This window comes from Scardinius erythrophthalmus, assembly GCF_964197995.2.
Source record: "Scardinius erythrophthalmus genome assembly, chromosome: 18".
In the NCBI taxonomy this organism is placed as follows: Eukaryota; Metazoa; Chordata; class Actinopteri; order Cypriniformes; family Leuciscidae; genus Scardinius; species Scardinius erythrophthalmus.
Window position 1 is genome coordinate 34,822,173 of NC_138238.1, and position 18,870 is coordinate 34,841,042.

An 18,870-nucleotide genomic window follows, 5' to 3' on the forward strand; every position below is an offset into this window, starting at 1 on the left:
TTGGTGGGAATCGTCCGCAACAGAACATCAAGCAGGATTCCTCATCTCCTGTGCACCCGCCTGCTCACAGGACGCCTTATGGAGGTAGCTATGACCATTCTACGTCCACTGGAGACCTCATCAAATACCTGGCTCGCAGCCGCCTGGTGACTTCAGGCATCACCACATATGATGACCAGCCAATGAACTATTGGGCCTGGAAAACATCGTTCCTGAACGCTATCGCCGATCTAGACTTGTCTGCTGCAGGAGAACTCGACCTCCTCACCAAGTATCTGGGAAAAGAGTCAGCAGAACAAGTAAAAAGGATAAAAACAGTCAACATTAAGGATCCAGCGACTGGACTGAACATGGCATGGGGGCGCCTCGACGAAATATATGGCTCGCCAGAGGCCGTCGAGCAGGCTCTGTTCAACAAACTAGAAAACTTTCCAAAAGTCACAACAAAGGATCCACAGAGACTCAGGGATCTAGCCGACCTGTTGTCAGAGCTACAAGCTGCCAAGGAAGACGGCTACCTTGCAGGCTTGTCATACTTGGATACCTCCAGAGGAATTAAGCCTATCATTGAGAAACTCCCATACAACATGCAAGAAAAGTGGCTTTACTTTGGTACCAGATACAAACAGGAACATTTCGTTAGCTTCCCACCCTTCTCCGTGTTTGTAAACTTCATCGCCATGGAGGCAAGGGCTCGCATTGATCCAAGCTTTAACCTCTTCACGCAAGCTCCAGCAGAGAGAAAGAGTAAATGGGAGAGGCCCATAAAGACATCGGTTTATGTTCACAAGACGCAGGTCTCAGGAACTGCTAAGGCCGAGTGCAGAGAAAGTATGGAACGAATTGATCCAAATAAATACTGCCCTTTGCATAAAAAGCCCCACCCTCTGAGGAAATGCAGAGGCTTCCGTGAGAAGAGCATAAACGATCGCAAACAGCTTTTGAAAGAGCATTACATCTGCTTTCGCTGTTGCTCCTCCACAGAGCATCTTGCAAAGAACTGCACTGCTGAGTTAAAATGTACAGAGTGTGAGAGCACTGCTCATGTGACAGCGCTCCACCCCTGCCCACCTACCTGGAAATCTAAGTCGTCCCCTTCCACTTCAGAGGACGGCGGCGAGGAGGACAGAGCAGACATCCAGGAGGTCAAGTCGACGTGCACTCAAGTATGTGGTGAAGGATTGAGTGCCAGAGCATGTGCTAAGATCTGTCTCGTCAGCGTGTTCCCAAATGGATGCAGGGAGGAGTCCAAGAGAATGTACGCCATACTGGACGAGCAGAGCAATCGCTCCCTGGCGCGGTCGGAGTTCTTCGAGGTTTTTAAGATCTCCGGAAGCTCCTACTCATATACTCTCAAGACCTGTGCGGGGCGTTCAGAGACAGCGGGGAGGAGAGCCAGCGGATACACTGTGGAGCCGGTGGACAAGAAATTGAGCATTCCTCTGCCTACACTCCTCGAGTGCAACCAAATCCCTAACGTTCGCTCCGAGATTCCTACGCCGGAAGTAGCCTACCATCATGCCCACCTGAAGCGCATCGCCGACAAGATTCCGCCTCTGGATCCAGACGCCAAAATACTCCTCTTACTGGGTAGAGACATCTTACAGGCACACAAGGTCCGAGAACAGATAAGTGGCCCAGGAGATGCACCGTTTGCTCAAAGGCTTGACCTAGGATGGGTTGTCGTCGGCGATGTGTGTCTTGGAGGTGCCCACAGACCACTTGAAGTGAGGAGTTACAAAACAGCCATCTTAGAGAACGGTCGTACGAGTTATCTTCAGCCATGCAACAACCAGATCAGAGTGAAAGAGGTATTTGGTCAAGTGCCTAAAACTCAGCATCATCCTGCACCAACCTCCACCTGTGGCTTAATGATGCTCAGTGGAGACTGCCTGGGGCAGACTGTCTTCGCTCGTACTCCCGACGACCACAGACTCGCTCCATCCATGGAGGATCTAGAGTTTCTGAAGATAATGGAAGCTGAGTGCTATCAGGACAGATCCAAAAGTTGGGTTGCACCTTTACCCTTCCGGTCGCCAAGACAGCGGCTGCCTAACAACAGGAAACAGGCTTTCGACCGTCTTGTCTCACTCCGGCGCTCATTGGAAAAACGACCACAGATGAAAGGCGATTTCCTAGAGTTTATGGAGAGGATGCTTAAGAAGGCACATGCAGAAGTTGCCCCGCCAGTGCAGCCTGGACAAGAGTGCTGGTACCTGCCCCTGTTCGGTGTGTACCATCCTAGGAAGCCAGATAAAATCCGTGTGGTTTTCGACAGCAGCGCGTCATGTGAAGGAGTGTCACTCAACGATGTTTTGCTCACTGGGCCCGACCTTAATAATAGCCTTCTAGGTGTTCTTATGAGGTTCAGGAAGGAACAGGTGGCGATCACCGCCGACATCGAGCACATGTTCCACTGCTTTGTCGTTAAGGAGGACCACCGCGATTTTCTCCGCTTCCTGTGGTATAGAAACAACGACCCTACCTCCGACATAGTGGACTATAGAATGCGAGTTCACCTCTTTGGGAACAGTCCCTCGCCTGCCGTTGCAGTGTATGGTCTGCGACGGGCAGCTAAGGAAGCAGAAGCCGACTATGGCAGTGATGCAAGAAGATTCATCGACCGCGAGTTCTACGTTGACGACGCTTTAAAGTCCTTCGGCACAGAGGAAGAGGCCATCAGCGTCCTCGGGCGAGCACAGAAGATGCTTGCAGCTTCTAACCTCAGGCTGCACAAAATTGCTTCAAATCGACTGGCAGTCATCGAAGCATTTCCAACCGAAGATCGCACCAAGGACGTCAACAACCTAGATCTCTTTGTTGATGATCTGCCCATTCAACGTAGCCTTGGATTGTTCTGGAACATGCGCACAGACACCTTCATGTTTCAAATCAAAGATGATCAGAAGCCATTCACTCGCAGAGGGGTACTCTCAACCGTGAACAGCCTCTACGATCCTCTAGGGTTCCTTGCACCCATCACGGTTCATGGAAGACTGATACTCAGGGAACTCACCACGCAATCAGAGGACTGGGACTCACCTCTTCCCAAAGACATGGAGATTGAGTGGACTAGATGGAAACAGTCACTCCAAGACCTAGAGGGGCTCCAGATACCACGCCCTTATACATCCTTCTCCACCGCAGGTGCGCTAAGAAGAGAGCTCTGTGTCTTTGCAGACGCATCAGTCAAGGCTATAGCAGCCGTTGCCTACATAAAGGTGACAAGCCACCAAGAACAGACTGAGATTGGCTTCGTCTTCGGGAAGGCAAAGTTGGCCCCCCAACCTGGTTTAACTATCCCTAGACTTGAGCTCTGTGCGGCTGTACTCGCCATTGAGATCGCCGAGATGGTAGTCACAGAGATGGACACAACATTCGACAACATCACCTACTACACAGATAGCAAGGTTGTATTAGGGTACATCCAGAACCAGACAAGGAGATTCTATGTCTATGTACACAACAGGATCCAACGAATCCATCAATCACCTTGTTCTGGTCAGTGGAAGTACGTCCCAACGCACCTCAACCCAGCTGACATTGGGTCAAGAACTGTGACACCAGCTTTGCTTAGCAGCACAACTTGGCTCAAAGGACCAGCCTTTCTCCATGATGCATCTTCGTATTCACCTGAGCTTCAAGAGACTTATAACCTTATTGACCCTGACACTGACTCTGAAGTGCGTCCTCAGGTGGTGACAAGTCTCACACATGTTACCAGAGATGTGGTGCACCCACAACGCTTTGAACGCTTCTCCAAGTTCAGCACTCTCCTCACGGCCATAGCGCACCTCATCCACGGGGCTCGTTCCTTTGCCCACTGCACCCAGAATGAATGTCAGGGCTGGCACATCTGTCGCTCTACAGAGGAAGAGTTGCTAAGGGCCAAAGTGTGCATTGTGAAGAGTGTCCAGAATGAGTGCTATGCAGAGGAACTTAAGTGTATCAACTCAGGATCCAACATCCCATCTTCCAGCAGCCTGTGGAAATTGCACCCCATCATAGACCACGATCAACTTCTTAGAGTGGGAGGTCGGATTGGAAAGTCAGATCTGAGCACGGACGAGGCTCATCCCATCATCATTCCTGGCCGACATCATCTCGCAACCCTGCTTGTGTCTCACTATCATGAAGCAGTGAAACACCAAGGAAGACATCTGACCGAAGGTGCCATTCGAGCGGCAGGGTTCTGGCTGGTAGGAGCTAAACGCTGCATCAGCAGTCTGCTTCACAGATGTGTCACTTGTAGAAGGCTGAGGGGGAAGACTGAACATCAGCAGATGGCAGCTCTGCCGGCAGAACGGCTACAAGTAGCACCTCCTTTCACCTACGTAGGTGTCGACGTCTTTGGACCATGGGACATTGTCTCACGCCGCACAAGAGGAGGAGTCTCCAACTCTAAACGATGGGCTGTGATGTTCTCATGCATGTGCTCAAGGGCAGTTCACATCGAGGTAATTGAAGCAATGAGTACCAGCAGCTTTATCAATGCCTTGAGGAGGCTCTTTGCAGTCAGGGGCCCTGCAAAGCAGATTCGCTCTGACTGCGGAACTAACTTCGTCGGCGCCTCTCGTGAGCTGGAGATGGACAAGACTAATCCAGGCTTCAACAGTGTGGAAGAGTACCTGGACACACAGATCTGCACCTGGGTATTCAACCCGCCCCACGCGTCTCATATGGGTGGCGCCTGGGAACGCATGATTGGCATTGCCCGCCGTATTTTGGACTGCATGCTGCTTGAGCAGAGGAGGTCTCACCTTACACATGAAGTTCTGACCACACTTATGGCTGAGGTAGCTGCAATCATGAATGCTAGACCGCTCATCCCAGTATCATCGGATCCGGAATCGCCTGTCATCCTCACCCCAGCAATGCTCCTGACTCTCAAGACAGGATCTGCTCCTCCTCCTCCGTCAGGAAGCTTTGAGGAAGCGCATCTCATCAGAGAGGAATGGAAGCGGGTTCAGGGCCTAGCAGACATGTTTTGGAACAGGTGGAAACATGAATACCTCAAAACATTGCAGCTTCGGCACAAATGGCAAGGAAAAAGGCAGAACCTCCAGGAAGGAGACATAGTTCTCTTGAAAGACAATCAGGCAAAGAGAAATCAATGGCCTACGGGCATCATCACAAAAACCTTTCCAGGAGAAGATGGATTGGTCCGGAAGGTTCAAGTGGAAGTCGTCAAGGATGGAACCAGAAAGGCTTTTTCTCGGCCCATTAAAGAAGTGGTTCTGCTTCTCTCTCCAAAGACTGATTCTGTTAATTAATGTGGGCTCTTTAAAGACCCCAAGCGGGGAGTGTCATGCCACTTGAAAATGTGTTTGTTTCAGCAGTTCAGTGTGGTTTGTTTATCTTGTAACCATAGTAACTTAGTACTAGTGCATGTTGGGAAATAGGAAGTAAAATTGCCATGCGGTAATCAGCTACAGGAATGTGTGAGCTCTATCAGTCGTTCTGAGTCGATCGCTTTTCCTTCTTCCTTTTTGCTAAGGCAACGTCTGTAAGTATTTCTCATCGTGTAATATTTGGTTACTGCTTACTTTTAAGTTAGTAAGATTATTGAGACGGTTAAATTAGTTTGTTTATTGCTGCTGGTTGTTTCTACTAGCTTGATTGTGTTTATCATATAGGCTACACTGCTATGTTAGCTAAGTGGTGCTACTTACACTGTTATTGTGTATTTGAGTTTGATTAATAATATAGACATCTCATTGTACTGTATTGCAGTTTCACAAAATTCCCAGTAAACTTCATGGAAATGAATCAACTGTGTCCTGGAGTTTCTTGGGAGTGTTTAAGCTGAATGGAACATAGCCCATGACATTGTGTATAAATAGTACAGTAATCAGGGGTGTAAATTGTACTTTCGTTAAAGTACATATAGCCTACTGTCAAAAAATTTAGTCAAATTAAAATTCTGTGTATCTACCAAAAAATACTTGAGTAATGGTAAAATAGTATCTACGTTTAATTGTGCTTAAGTTTTTAAAAGCTGAAACTTTGGAAAACAAGAGGCGTATGCAAAAATGTATATTTTCAATTAAATTACTATTTTCTCAGTGTTCTGACCACGTAAAACTCTACAACACAGCAGATGTTAAAGTAAACCAATATCCTGTAACCTATTAGCTGAATATTTTGATCAAATATTCTCAGTAGATGATTATACAGTGGTTTGACATTTGAATATAGTGATTTTTAGACTAATAATCAAGACTAATCATGAACCGTGTTCACACTTTCATGTTCATGACTCAAGTTCATCCTTCTACATCGATGGTTATTACAAAAACACATTACTACACACCCAAAAATGTACGCTCTGTCATCATTTACTCATCCTTATTTTTCAGTCACAAAATACTATATTTATTTTTAAATAATTGAGAAACAATTTAAGTCATATGACACGTACTTTGTAAAGCTGCACGATTCTGGATAAATTGAGAACTTTTTTTTTTTTTTGTCATACAGAGACAAACGTATAACAAAATAACGTAATTTACTAGAGGTTTTGACAAAATGTTAATTGCTGCAGTCTTTTTAAAATGTTTAATTAATCTTTTTTTTTAATCAATGACTCACTCATAAATACTTCAGTTGTTTCATTGCTGGATAAATCAGCGTTTTTGAACGAATCTTTTTTGAATGAATGATTCAATGACAGATCCATTTTTTAACAGTCAATTGTTGCCACCTGGTGGTATAATTGTTATTTGAAGTGCCAAGTTACTTTCAAAAGGTAATTTGCTCTATTTTGATCACTTCTGTAGACATCTGAACTATAAACTTTTATCTCAGGACTTCTGTGATGATAAGAATACTGGTAACACAGCAATAACAATACTGTGTGGTTGAAAAGTTTGAATGTTCCGGTGTGATTTTGCCAAAGGTTTAATAGACACAGGTGAATCACTGTCATTTAGGAATGAGATGACATGGGTGAGATTGCGATCTGTTAATGATTAATCGTGCAGCTCAAATATTTTGTACTTTTAAGTCTACTTGAAATTGTTATAGAGTAAAAAGTATTATTTTTACAATGTAAATTTTACTGAGTAAAAGAACTTGGTTTTAACAGAACTCAAGTATTACAGATTCCCCAAAATAATAATGCTAAACATATTGTTAAAATGCTCCTGATCTGAAAGTTTTACATCACCTCTCTGTCAGAGGAGACTCTGTTGATGACAAGGCGAGGCACAATCCGGCCATTACAGTCCTTTATGGCATCATCACCATCAAGACTGTGCAGGGAACCTGTCCTGTTTGACGCTCGACTTCGAGTTGTCTGGCTGGCCAGAGATGCTTTACTGCCTACCTGTAATTTGTGATATAAATAAATCATTATATAACAATATATCAGTGTGATGTGTATCAATATAAATCAATAAATAATGAGTGTTTTGCAGTTTTGATATGCATTACACTATCAATTGAATCTGTTCATTTTAAATAATGTAACCATATTTCAATGTGAAATCATATGGTAGTCACCTGACCTCTTGGTTCCTGAGCTGCTCTAGCAATCTTTGAAACTTCTCTTCTTTCTCAATGGCCTCAGCCAAGGTGGCCGCATTCTGCTCATCATATGCCATCGCAACCACAGCCAAGATCAGATTGATGAGGTAGAAAGAGCCCAAGAAGATGACCACCACAAAGAAGATCATGTAGGTCTTCCCAGCAGCACGAAGGGTCTAAACAAGATGGAAAAGATGGAATTTAATTTGCTTACACTATTCCAGATGAACACACATAAAAACAACTAGTGTAGTTAACAGACCAACTGGAAGAGATTCTCCCAATAGTCCTGAGTCATGACTCTGAAGAGGGCGAGAAAGGCCCAGCCAAAGTTGTCATAGCTGGTGTAGCCATAATTTGGGTTTCGCCCAGCCTTCATACATGTGTATCCTTCTGGACACCTCCTATAAAAACACCAGACAACAAATGTCATTCATTTTTATCTTTTCATACATAAATCTGTATTGCCTTTATGTGACATTACAATTTGCTATCAGAAATTAAAGCATTTTTAATTACTGCTAAATAGGAATGAAAGCAAACTTACCCAGCATCAGAGCTGTTACCACATATTAAAGCATCTAAACTTTCTTCCAGAAAGTATTGGTTTTCTGAAAAGTAAAACAAGTATACCAATTTTATAGTAGACAAATTGGTACGTTCAAGTCATGTCGAAAAGATCGTATTTACGAGTTGAATGCACATGAACACCACCACAAAGTTGAAAATACGAGAGGGAAGCTTGGGATTTTATTTAGGCCTCAGACTGCTTGACTGTTGTGATGTTATTTCCATCAAGAGGTGCATACATTTTTGGTGGAGATCTTGTATTGACAATGCAAGAGTCCAGCACTCTGTAAAGACTCCTCCAGCACATCCCAAAGACTTTCAATGAGTTTAAGATCTAGACTGGAAGTGCCAATTCATGTGTCAAAATGATTCGTCATGCACCCTCCTAAACATTTTTTTACAATTTGAGACTGATGGATATTGACAGTAATCCTGAATGTAAAGTTTAAAAACCTTGCTGTATTTTAGTGTAGTTAATTAAGAGAAGGTACACCACCACCTTGCTCTGACGAAAGTATATCTTGAACGCACCTGACGTCGTAAACACGACTTCCCAACTCGTAAATACAAACTTGCCAGGAGGACTTGAACGCACTAAAAGTTTATAGCAGACAATACATTTACATTTTCATTGTAGGATTTAAAAAAAACAGTGACTTATAAAAAGAATCATTATATTTAACTAACATTTCACACATTTTGTCACAAAACACAGCTCAAATTCAAATAAAAACAGCACAACACAGCTGTAAAAAATTGATGCCAAAACCATTCTAATACTTTTCATTTACAAAATTATTATTATCATTATTATTGTCCTGGAATTACAAGTACTGCTAGTACTAATTGTAGCACTAACTATGCAATGACATAGCTTAAAATTGGAAATATTTAATAACCTTGACCTGCATTCACCTTCATTGTCTATGTATGCCTTGAAATCGAAAGTATCTGTGACGTTGAGGGTGGTGTCATTGACCATGGTGGAGTTGTCGACATCAAAGATGGTGCTGTTGGGAATGGGCCAACGGATGCACTTATGACGTAGATTTCCCATGAACAGCTGCAGGCCAATGAGGGCAAATACAGCCAGTGCAAAGACGGTCAAAATCATTACGTCTACCATCTTCTTGACTGACTGAATCAAAGCCCCGACAATGGTTTTCAAACCTGAGCGGAAAGTACGTACAAGGAGAGATTGAAACAAATTAACAATTCTTTTTTGGTGTACGTTATGCATTTTTCAGACATAGGGTGGAAAAAAACAATGCAAACGTGTTATCATAAAATCAAAACTGTAAATAAATGTAGTTGCATCCAAAGACATTAAAGAAAATACCATTGAAAACATTTGTGCTTGTGTGGTTTCGTGCTTTTCCATTTGTGTGTGCCTTTTAAAGAACTGTAGCATTACATACAATTATTACATACCAGGGATAACTGTGATTGTTTTGAGAGCTCGAAGAACACGAAACGTCCTCAGTGCTGACACATTACCAAGGTCTACAAACTCTGTGACGTACCTAGAAACAATCAAACCACAAATCAGTGTCAAATAGCCACAACAGACAACACCAGCTACAATATGATTGAAATAAAGAAAACATGACCCACTTTTAATACTGATATTTATATGGTGCTTTTGCATCCTTTTGTAGTCCAAGAATTTTTTTTTTGTAACACTTTATTTTAGGTGATGTATTTACAGTGAATTTACATGAACTTACTATAGTAATAACAGTAAATTATGCATAATTACAAGTAACTAACCCAAACCAAACCCTAACCGTAACTTTATAGTAAGTACATCTAGTTAATTAATATTACTCAGTACTTATTTGAGTAAGTACAATGTAACTAACTATGTCACCTTAAAATAAAGGGAGTTTTTTTTCATAGAAAAAAGCAATCAACAGGCTTCAGCATCTCATATTTTGGTTAAACATTATTTTACAGAATGTATACTGTACTTACAGTGTGGTTACCAAAGAAAGCACTGATAATATAAGGTGACTACATGGGTTAAGGTTAGGTTTACTGATAGGTTCAGGGTTAGTACCTAGTTATAACCCAGTTATTGTATTGTAAGTACATAGTATGTACATGTGAAACTGGACTGTAAAATGAAGTGGCACCCATATTTTGTATTCCACAGTATAAATAAATATTAGTATAAAGAAAGTTGTACTGGTTTAGAATGACAATTTCAAGATTTAAAGAGATTATTCCTCCAATCTTTTCTTTGTGTTAGCTGTTCCTGGCAGTGGAAAGTGATTGGTTTTTATATGTTTTATATTTAGAACTGTCAACCAATGTGGCCAAGTGGAAGCATTAGCTGACAGTCACTGAGAAGGTGTCTGAAAGATTCATTGCAAAACATTAGATCAAAGAAACGTTCTTAATATCAGTTGTATGTGTGTGTGTGTGTGTGTGTGTGTGTGTGTGTTTCAATCATAGGCCTATATATGTGTGTGTATTGAAATACTCACGCCATGCTAATCACCATGAAATCAAGCCAGTTCCATGGATCACGAAGGAATGTGAAAGGTCCCACGCAGAAGCCTCGTGACAAAACTTTGATTGTTGCTTCAAAGGTATAGATACCAGTAAAAACATACCTGCAATAACAAATAAATAAACAGAAATAAATATGTTTCTTGTGAATGAATTAATTATTATTAGAAGGTGCTTCAGAGTCACAATTACATAGTACTAGTATTAATACTGAATTAAATCAACATTTTGTACACAAGTATACAACATTTTTGGGATACAAATATTAAAAAAATTTATATAAATAAAACCAGCAAGAAATGTGTTGTTAATTCATATAGATATTTTAAAGTTGTTTTATTTACTGTCTAATCTTTTCATCTTTCAAAATTATTTGAGGATTCTGCAAGTACTCAAGAGATTCAACAAAGTCATTGCCACTAAAAATGTGTGTGTTCACACAAGGCAACTCTTACTCGACAGTTTTACTCCAGGCTGGAGGGTTACTCATTGTCATGAACACGCAGTTGGACAGGATGGTGATCATGATGAACAAACTAAAATATTTGAAGCACAGTCAAGGTAAATATGACAAACTAATTACTGTATCAATCATGATAACCATTGCAAAAAAATGTGATTGTTATCAAAATGATGCCTTGAGAAGGATATGAATGTATAAGAATTTTGATGGCTCCTCTTCTGACAGGACTAAAAGGACTGATACAAAACAATGCTGGTTCAGCTGCAAACCTGTAGATTGTGTTTCCCTTGCTTATGACAATAAACGTCTGCAAATGAGAAAGAGGTTAACACAAAGGCAAGTTGAAAAACATTTATAGACACTAGGGCTGGGCGATATACCGGGAGACATGATTAACCGGTAGGAATTTGTCAACCAGTAGAAATTTTGGTCTATTATATCTGAGCACATTTACACTAATTACCAAAAATGTGTTTATTGAAATAACCCTATTTACCAGTTTACATGCAAATCAATAACCTGGCAATGCAAGTACACCGCGTTTACAAGACTGTAATAAAAAACTTCCCAGATGGTGACTTCAAAATGTAAGCATATTACACTCAGTATTCTATATTACGTGAGTTGTGATGCTAAATAATGCATTAAAAAAACACTGAGTGCTTTTTGCAGACTAATTGGGCTTGAACTGGTAAATACACATACTTATGTGTCAACGTGACCATGTCTTTGCAGGTAAACACAGTCATTTATGTCTTAAGTGAACATAAACAGTTGAGAAAGAAAACGCATGAGTATAATGGATCTGTGCGGTTGGTCTTAAAGTGACAGCATCCAAATGTTTCTGCTGTCGTTATTAATGTTAATCAAACAACAAAAAAGAGAAAATCTCTGCTCTTCAAAGAATCACTTTTGTAACTTTAATAAGAATAAATGTATATTTAATTTACACAGTAAATTGTGTTTTTTATACATATGATTAATTTATACAATTTATGTAGTATTTCATATTTCTAGTGCTTCAAATTTTCCAGGTAGGTCTATTTCACTTGTCTTTGTTCTATTGTAGTTTGTTTTCCAGTAATTAGTTTCTTTGTTCTTTCTTTATCACTGTTTATGTAACAGTTCATTGTGTTTGAATTTTGTTTTCTGTTTCCACCGTCGCCCTCGCCCAACCTGGGTTATTTTGTTAATTTGTCACCATGGTTTTTAATTTGATTAGTGATTGTTTTCAGCTGTTGCCTAATTTGTTCTCTTTTCTTTTCTAACAGTATACATGTGTTTCAGTCTTGTTGGTTCTCGTTTATGCTATCGCCGAGTTTGGTTTTGTGAGTTTTCCGTTATTAAAGCCTTTTCAGCATTAATCGTCTTCATCGTGCTCTTTCACACACCACTAGGCAGAGCGTGACCAAGAGAGGTTTTTTTGTTATTACTTAGGGTAGTATTAGTTTTTTGTGATATTGAAAATGGTGACAAGAATCATGAAATTTCAATGGTATAAAACATTTTTATATCATAAAAACCTTATTTAAAGCAAAAAGAACTATATTGTGATATATATCGTTATAATCATACCGTAATATAAGATTTTGGTCATATCGCCCACCCCAGATGAACACAGGTTTAGATTTAAAAAAAGGACAATCTATTTAACATTTATGGGTGTGAGACTGACTTTCTGTGCTTTATAGAAGGGGTCTAGATCCTCCAGAGGCGTATTGAGGAGATCCTTTGGTGGTTCACCATAGATCATGGGCAGACACTTTCCTGCCTCCAGATCATTGCTCGGTGCCAGTGGTTCCTCCTCAACCCCTTCTCCTTCCTCCCTGGTGCTCCTCTCCTGGATGAGCCTTTCGATCTCCGCCAGCGACTCTGGGGTGAATTTGCGTAAGGTGTATGAGCCTGTGCGAGGGACCAGGCTTGCCATCTTGGCATCGCGAAGAGATACCACCTCAATGGGGAATCTCTACACCAAGCTCCTGAAAGAGAGAGAGGAAAAATACATTTTAATTATGATGAATGTTACCATGGACTTTACGTTTTGGACAGTTACATTTTGAGGAAAATTAAAATAAATAACTGGTTCCATTTCAAAACTGGCTTGCATTTGTCTGCTGCGGATGTATAGCAAGAGATTCAAAAAATGCAAAAGCAATTAATTCAGAGTTAAATATCTATAAGAAGTGCAGTCAAGTCACATTTATTTAGCCTATATGGCACTTTATACAATACGGATAATTGTTTCAAAGCACCTTCACATTATTAAAACAAGAAAATAACAGTGTTGTTATAAAATCGATCATTTATGAAACAAATTTAAGCTGTAAAGCAGCTCTAAAATCTGACGACAAACAGTCTTGGGTGTGAACCAAAAGCTGTGGTGTGTAAGTACCATAAATTTACAAATAAGTGAAGTACATGCACTAAATCATTTTTTTTAACAAAATTTACACATTCCCCAAAACATGAGTTTTTGGAGGCCGTTCATGACTTTTGAAATAAAGAAAACTTTTTGGGTGTGCATTCTCTTGTATGAGACAGCGTTTCCTCTCACTGACATCCTTGTTTAATAACATCTCCTTGTGGTCATTAATACAACTGCAAAAACACTCAGTCATGGCTGTTATACATGCATGATATCAAAACATCATAAGCCAACACAGATTATATAAGATGTGCATTATTGTAGCAGTAAATGGCAAAAAAAAAAAAAAAAAAAATCTGTGCCACTGGTTACACAGAATGGAAAAGACAGAAAGACCGAATGGAAATTATGATATAGTGAGAATATTGAGCTCACACTCGGGGGTAAAAACACCTCTTACACGTTTTATTCAGAAGCCCAAACTGAGCAAATGTAAAAACAATTTTATGATCAAAGTTCTGTAGTTTTAATTGGGGGGGGGGGGGGGGGGCATAATGCAATACAATACAATAATGATTGAGAGATGAACAAATAAACGTTACTCAAAAGCCTGATGAATTGGATACTTACATTTTAACATGAATTTCCAAAAAAAAAAAAAAAAGATTAATGGATAATCAAGTAAACTTTCAAAAACTTCAAAAAGTTGCTTCAGTCCAGTAAATGTTCATCTTGAAATATTACAAACAATATAGAAGTTATTCTCACGTTTACTTTATAAATAAGATTTTACAGTGAAAAAAAAAGCATGAGTACCTGAATTTTTCAGTGAATAATAATAGTGAATAATTGTTACTTAGTAAAAAACGATAAACTATAAATCAGACAAAAGAAGGCAGTAATAGATGTACAACAGGTTTTTCAGCAAAGCTGATAATTTAGAGGCCTTAGAAATCTGCGTATCAAATATGATACAGTAGGCTTTATAACAAGATTAAGACCCTGCATTGATATCAGAATAGTTGCTCATTTAAAGGGGTGATATAATGCCCTTTTCACAAGATGTAAAATAAAACTCTGATGTCCCCAGTGTGTGTATGTGAAGTTTTAGCTCAAAATACCCCACAAATATTTTTATATAGCATGTTAAAATTGTCACTTTTTGAAGGTGAGCAAAAACGCACCATTTTTGTGTCTGTCCCTTTAAATGCAAATGAGCTGCTGCTCCCGCACAGAGCTTCAACAGCTTGTGTCCTGAAAATGTAAAAAAATTATAGCCTTTTATGTTCAAACCGGAGTCAGAAAAAGATGGAGTGACTCAAGAAGAAGTGGCAACATGTAGACAACATTTCTGAATGGTTAGTTGATGAATTTATGCAGATTATGTGTAGTTATCTCCTAGTCATTGATTAGCATATTCTGTCATAATAATCTATAAATCGCGCTCCGGGTTTATGTAAATTTTAGGGTTGGTGATGTCAGTAACCCGGGAGGAATTGTAGTCCCTACTAGCCATTTGTTTGTAGTCTTTAAAAAGCAATTTCTTTCAAATAAAATATCTCCCTTTGCTTTGTACTTTGAGCATCGTAACTTTGCAGATGCTGTTTATGTTTACAGGAATGTAATGTTCTATAAGTGTGTAATGTTAACAGGAACATTACACACTAACTGAAGTTTAAAAAAGTATTAACCACCCCTTTAACCAATGGTAGAGAGTTCTGATATTAATGTGCTGTGCTGAGAGTCACTTCAGGTCACATAATTTAATGATTTATAAAGTATCTCAGAACAATAAGTGTACACCACTGAGGTTTGAAATGTCAGTTAAGATGACTGTGGACTGCCAAGGAAAGGCCACATTACAAGCTGACCTTGAAGATGTACGCTTGGCAGACTAACACTCCCTCTAAGACATGAGCCACGACCAGTCGAACCTCCAGTCTGCCACACTCCACCTGTGAGATCCCACCCTTGAGACTGAAGCATGAGGCAACCCAAATAAATGTGCCAAAGCAATGACAAAGTGTGCTTGGGAGCGACAGCAAGACACTTTCCCACAGTACCAAAGATAACCAAATATTACTCTAGATAGAACATCATATTACTTATTAATTTAGCAGACACAGTCACCCCCGCCAACTCACATAAATCATGATGAGTTCACAGAGACACAGTCAATTGATGGCTGCCCACTACTACAGAGGAGGTGGTTAAGTGTGTCAGACCGCCATTTTGTATTTTTCTCTTGAATGTGAAATCAAACACTATAAGGGTAGCACATTACAATAAGGTACCATCTGTTAACAATAGTTAATTACATTAGGTCACATGAACTAACAATGAAAAATAATTCTAAAGCAGTACTTATGTTAATTATTTATATGTAAGTTGCATCTGTCAACATTATTTAAAGGGATAGTTCACTTTGAAATAACCTTTTGGGTAACACTTTATAATAACGTTCAGTTGTAAGTCATTTATAATTGGTTAGTTAATGATGAACTAGTCATTTACAGAACATTCATAAATGAATAGCAAGTGATATACTAACATTTTATGCATGTTTTGTAAATTCCATTACAAGTCATTTACATGTGATTAGTTAATGATTAACTAATATTTACGAAACATGACTATGCGTTCATAAATGATTAATAAGTGATATGTTCATTATTGGATGTTTGTTTTGTAGATTCAGTTATAAGTAATTTACAATTGATTAGTTAATGATTAAATAGTCATATACAAAACATGAATATGCATTTCATAAATGTTTAATAAATGTTTGTTTTTTTGTATATATGTAGCAATTAGAGGGTGCAAAAAGTGTTGTAAATGCCTTGAATACACATACAGATCATTTGTAGGTATATGTAACACATTTACAAGTGATGAATAGTTTACACTTTAGATTAGGGGATGCAGAAAGTGTTGTAAATGATTTACAACACTTTCTGCATCCCCTAATCTAAAGTGTAAACTATTCATCACTTGTAAATGTGTTACATATACATTCATAGATAACATTTGCAGACCTTATGCCTTTTTGATTCTTGAAGTGGTAATCTACAAATGAAGTGTAAGACATTTACAAGTGATGAATAGTTTACACTTTAGATTAGGGGATGCAGAAAGAGTTATAAATCATTTACAACACTTTCTGCATCCCCTAATCTAAAGTGTAAACTATTCATCACTTGTAAATGATTTATTCATGCGTTTACACATCTATAACAGGTGTTGAACACTGTAGTGTGTACTGCAGTGTAAGTGCTGACTGGTGAGGGTATAGACAGCTGTCTTCTCTGAAACGCATGGAGTCTTTAACCACTGTGCACTTGATGTGAGCAAAACATGCAAAAAAATGTAACATCATTTATTAAACATTAATAAATGCATAGTCATGTTTAGTAAATGATTAGTTAATCATTAACTAATCTATTGTAAATGACATATAACTGAATCTACAAAACATATAATGAACATATCACTAATTAATAATTTATGAATGATTAGTCATGTTTTTAAATGATTAGTTAATCATTAACTAATCAATTGTAAATGACTTGTAACACAATTTACAAAACATACATAAAATGTTAGTATGTCACTTGCTACTTATTTATGAATGTTTTGTAAATGATTAGTTCATCATTAACTAATCACTTATAAATGACTTACAACTGAACGTTATTATAAAGTGTTACCGAATCGGGGTATGTTTTAGCTTCCCTCAAGGGCATCCAAGATGTAGGTGTCTTTTTTTCCGCAGTAGTTTCAATTTTGATATTTTTAGGTCAAACCGTTCTTGTCTGACAGTCATATCATGCAGGTCTATGGTCACTGTCTCAAAGAGCATGCACAGAGTCCAAATTAAAACAATTCCCCATCGTCCAAATTAAACAATTCCCCATCGTAAGTACACATTGATGGCCTAAGACACGAAACGAGCGGTTTGTGTGAGAAAACGAACAGTATTTATATTGTTTATACCTCTTGTAACACAGCCACGTCCAAGTGATCTGAGGGCGCGAGCGCATCCTGCTGTGTGACGTGTGCGCAGACTGGTGCATAGATCATCTAGTGTATATATATCTATGCACCAGTCTGGTTTCGTGTCTTAGGCCATCAATGTGTACTTACGATGGGGAATTGTTTAATTTGGACGATGGGGAATTGTTTTAATTTGGACTCTGTGCATGCTCTTTGAGACAGTGACCATAGACCTGCATTATATGACTGAAAGACAAGAACGGTTTGACCTAAAAATATCAAAATTGAAACTACTGCGGAAAAAAAGACACCTACATCTTGGATGCCCTTGAGGTAAGCTAAAACATACCAAAATTTTATTTCAAAGTGAACTATCCCTTTAATGGACCTGAGCTGACATGAACTACAGTATAATAGGCATGTGACGGTATAAAAGTTTCATATCACAATAATTCCCGAAGCTTTTATCACTGTATTGAATTAAGTCACAAAAAATATAAAGTAAACAAATATTTCAAACAGATTAAACTGCAAAAGAACTATAAAGAACAATAGATAACGCTTTATAATAAGGTCCCACTAGTTAATGTTAGTTAATACTTTAACTAACATTAACAATGAGTGGTTACACTATTTTTAAGGTGTCATTGTTACAGTGTAATTATACATGTACTTAGGGTTAGGACAATAGGGGTTAGTAACAAGGACACTGTAAAATAAAGTGTTAACAAATGAGCAATACTTAATTCATGTTAGCTCAATTAACATTAACAGTAAATGTTAGTAAATAATTAATAAATAAGTAGTAAATGTTGAAATTAACAAAGACTAACAAATACTTAAATGTTTTGTTAATAATTAGTTATAGTTTTAATTAATGCGATAACTAATGTTAACTAATCTGACCTTTATTGTAAAGTGTTATCAAAATTGGTAAAGAACGAAACACAGCCTTGATTATTAATTCTGTAATGCACATATTTTACTACATATTTCTGATTGAATCATAATTCATTTTTTAAGTTCAGTGGAAATGAAGTTTGCCTTTGCAGGGCAGCATATACACAACATGGGCACAACTGGAAAGCACACACACACATACGTACACTTAAAGGATTCAGTGTTTCTTTATGGGGACCAAGTATACAGGGCAACAGGGGCTGGGAGACTTACACTCTGTATCACTCTAATACACATGCGTACCACACAAACACTGATATGGTTGCTGCTCAGCTGCCGTGGGCCATCACGGTTGAGCATCGAGTTACAGAAGCGAGATGACTCTGCTCATTCCAGCCTCACTCGCATCGCACCAATAAACAGGCTAACACGCCAACTCAGCTCCGACCCATCGCCCAACACCTAGTCTTATGCATGAGACTCCTTTACCCATCAAAAACAAATGGTCCCTCACTTTGATCCTTCCACCCATTACAGC

The 18,870-nt window shown here is 39.0% G+C and overlaps 1 protein-coding gene across 1 annotated transcript in view; it reads right to left on the bottom strand.

Moving 5' to 3' along the window:
- Window positions 1-18,870, bottom strand: part of scn4aa (sodium channel, voltage-gated, type IV, alpha, a) — a 51,929-nt gene that overhangs the window by 21,308 nt on the left and 11,751 nt on the right. The window contains exons 2-11 of the mRNA XM_081392604.1: window positions 12,750-13,053; window positions 11,259-11,381; window positions 11,067-11,152; window positions 10,587-10,715; window positions 9,529-9,620; window positions 9,013-9,267; window positions 8,075-8,138; window positions 7,790-7,931; window positions 7,509-7,703; window positions 7,169-7,327 (exon numbers count right to left, since the gene is read on the bottom strand). Of these exons, the coding sequence (XP_081248730.1) occupies window positions 7,169-7,327; window positions 7,509-7,703; window positions 7,790-7,931; window positions 8,075-8,138; window positions 9,013-9,267; window positions 9,529-9,620; window positions 10,587-10,715; window positions 11,067-11,152; window positions 11,259-11,381; window positions 12,750-13,001 (1,497 nt within the window). The 5' untranslated portion in view covers window positions 13,002-13,053. The remainder of the gene's footprint in view (window positions 1-7,168; window positions 7,328-7,508; window positions 7,704-7,789; window positions 7,932-8,074; window positions 8,139-9,012; window positions 9,268-9,528; window positions 9,621-10,586; window positions 10,716-11,066; window positions 11,153-11,258; window positions 11,382-12,749; window positions 13,054-18,870) is intronic.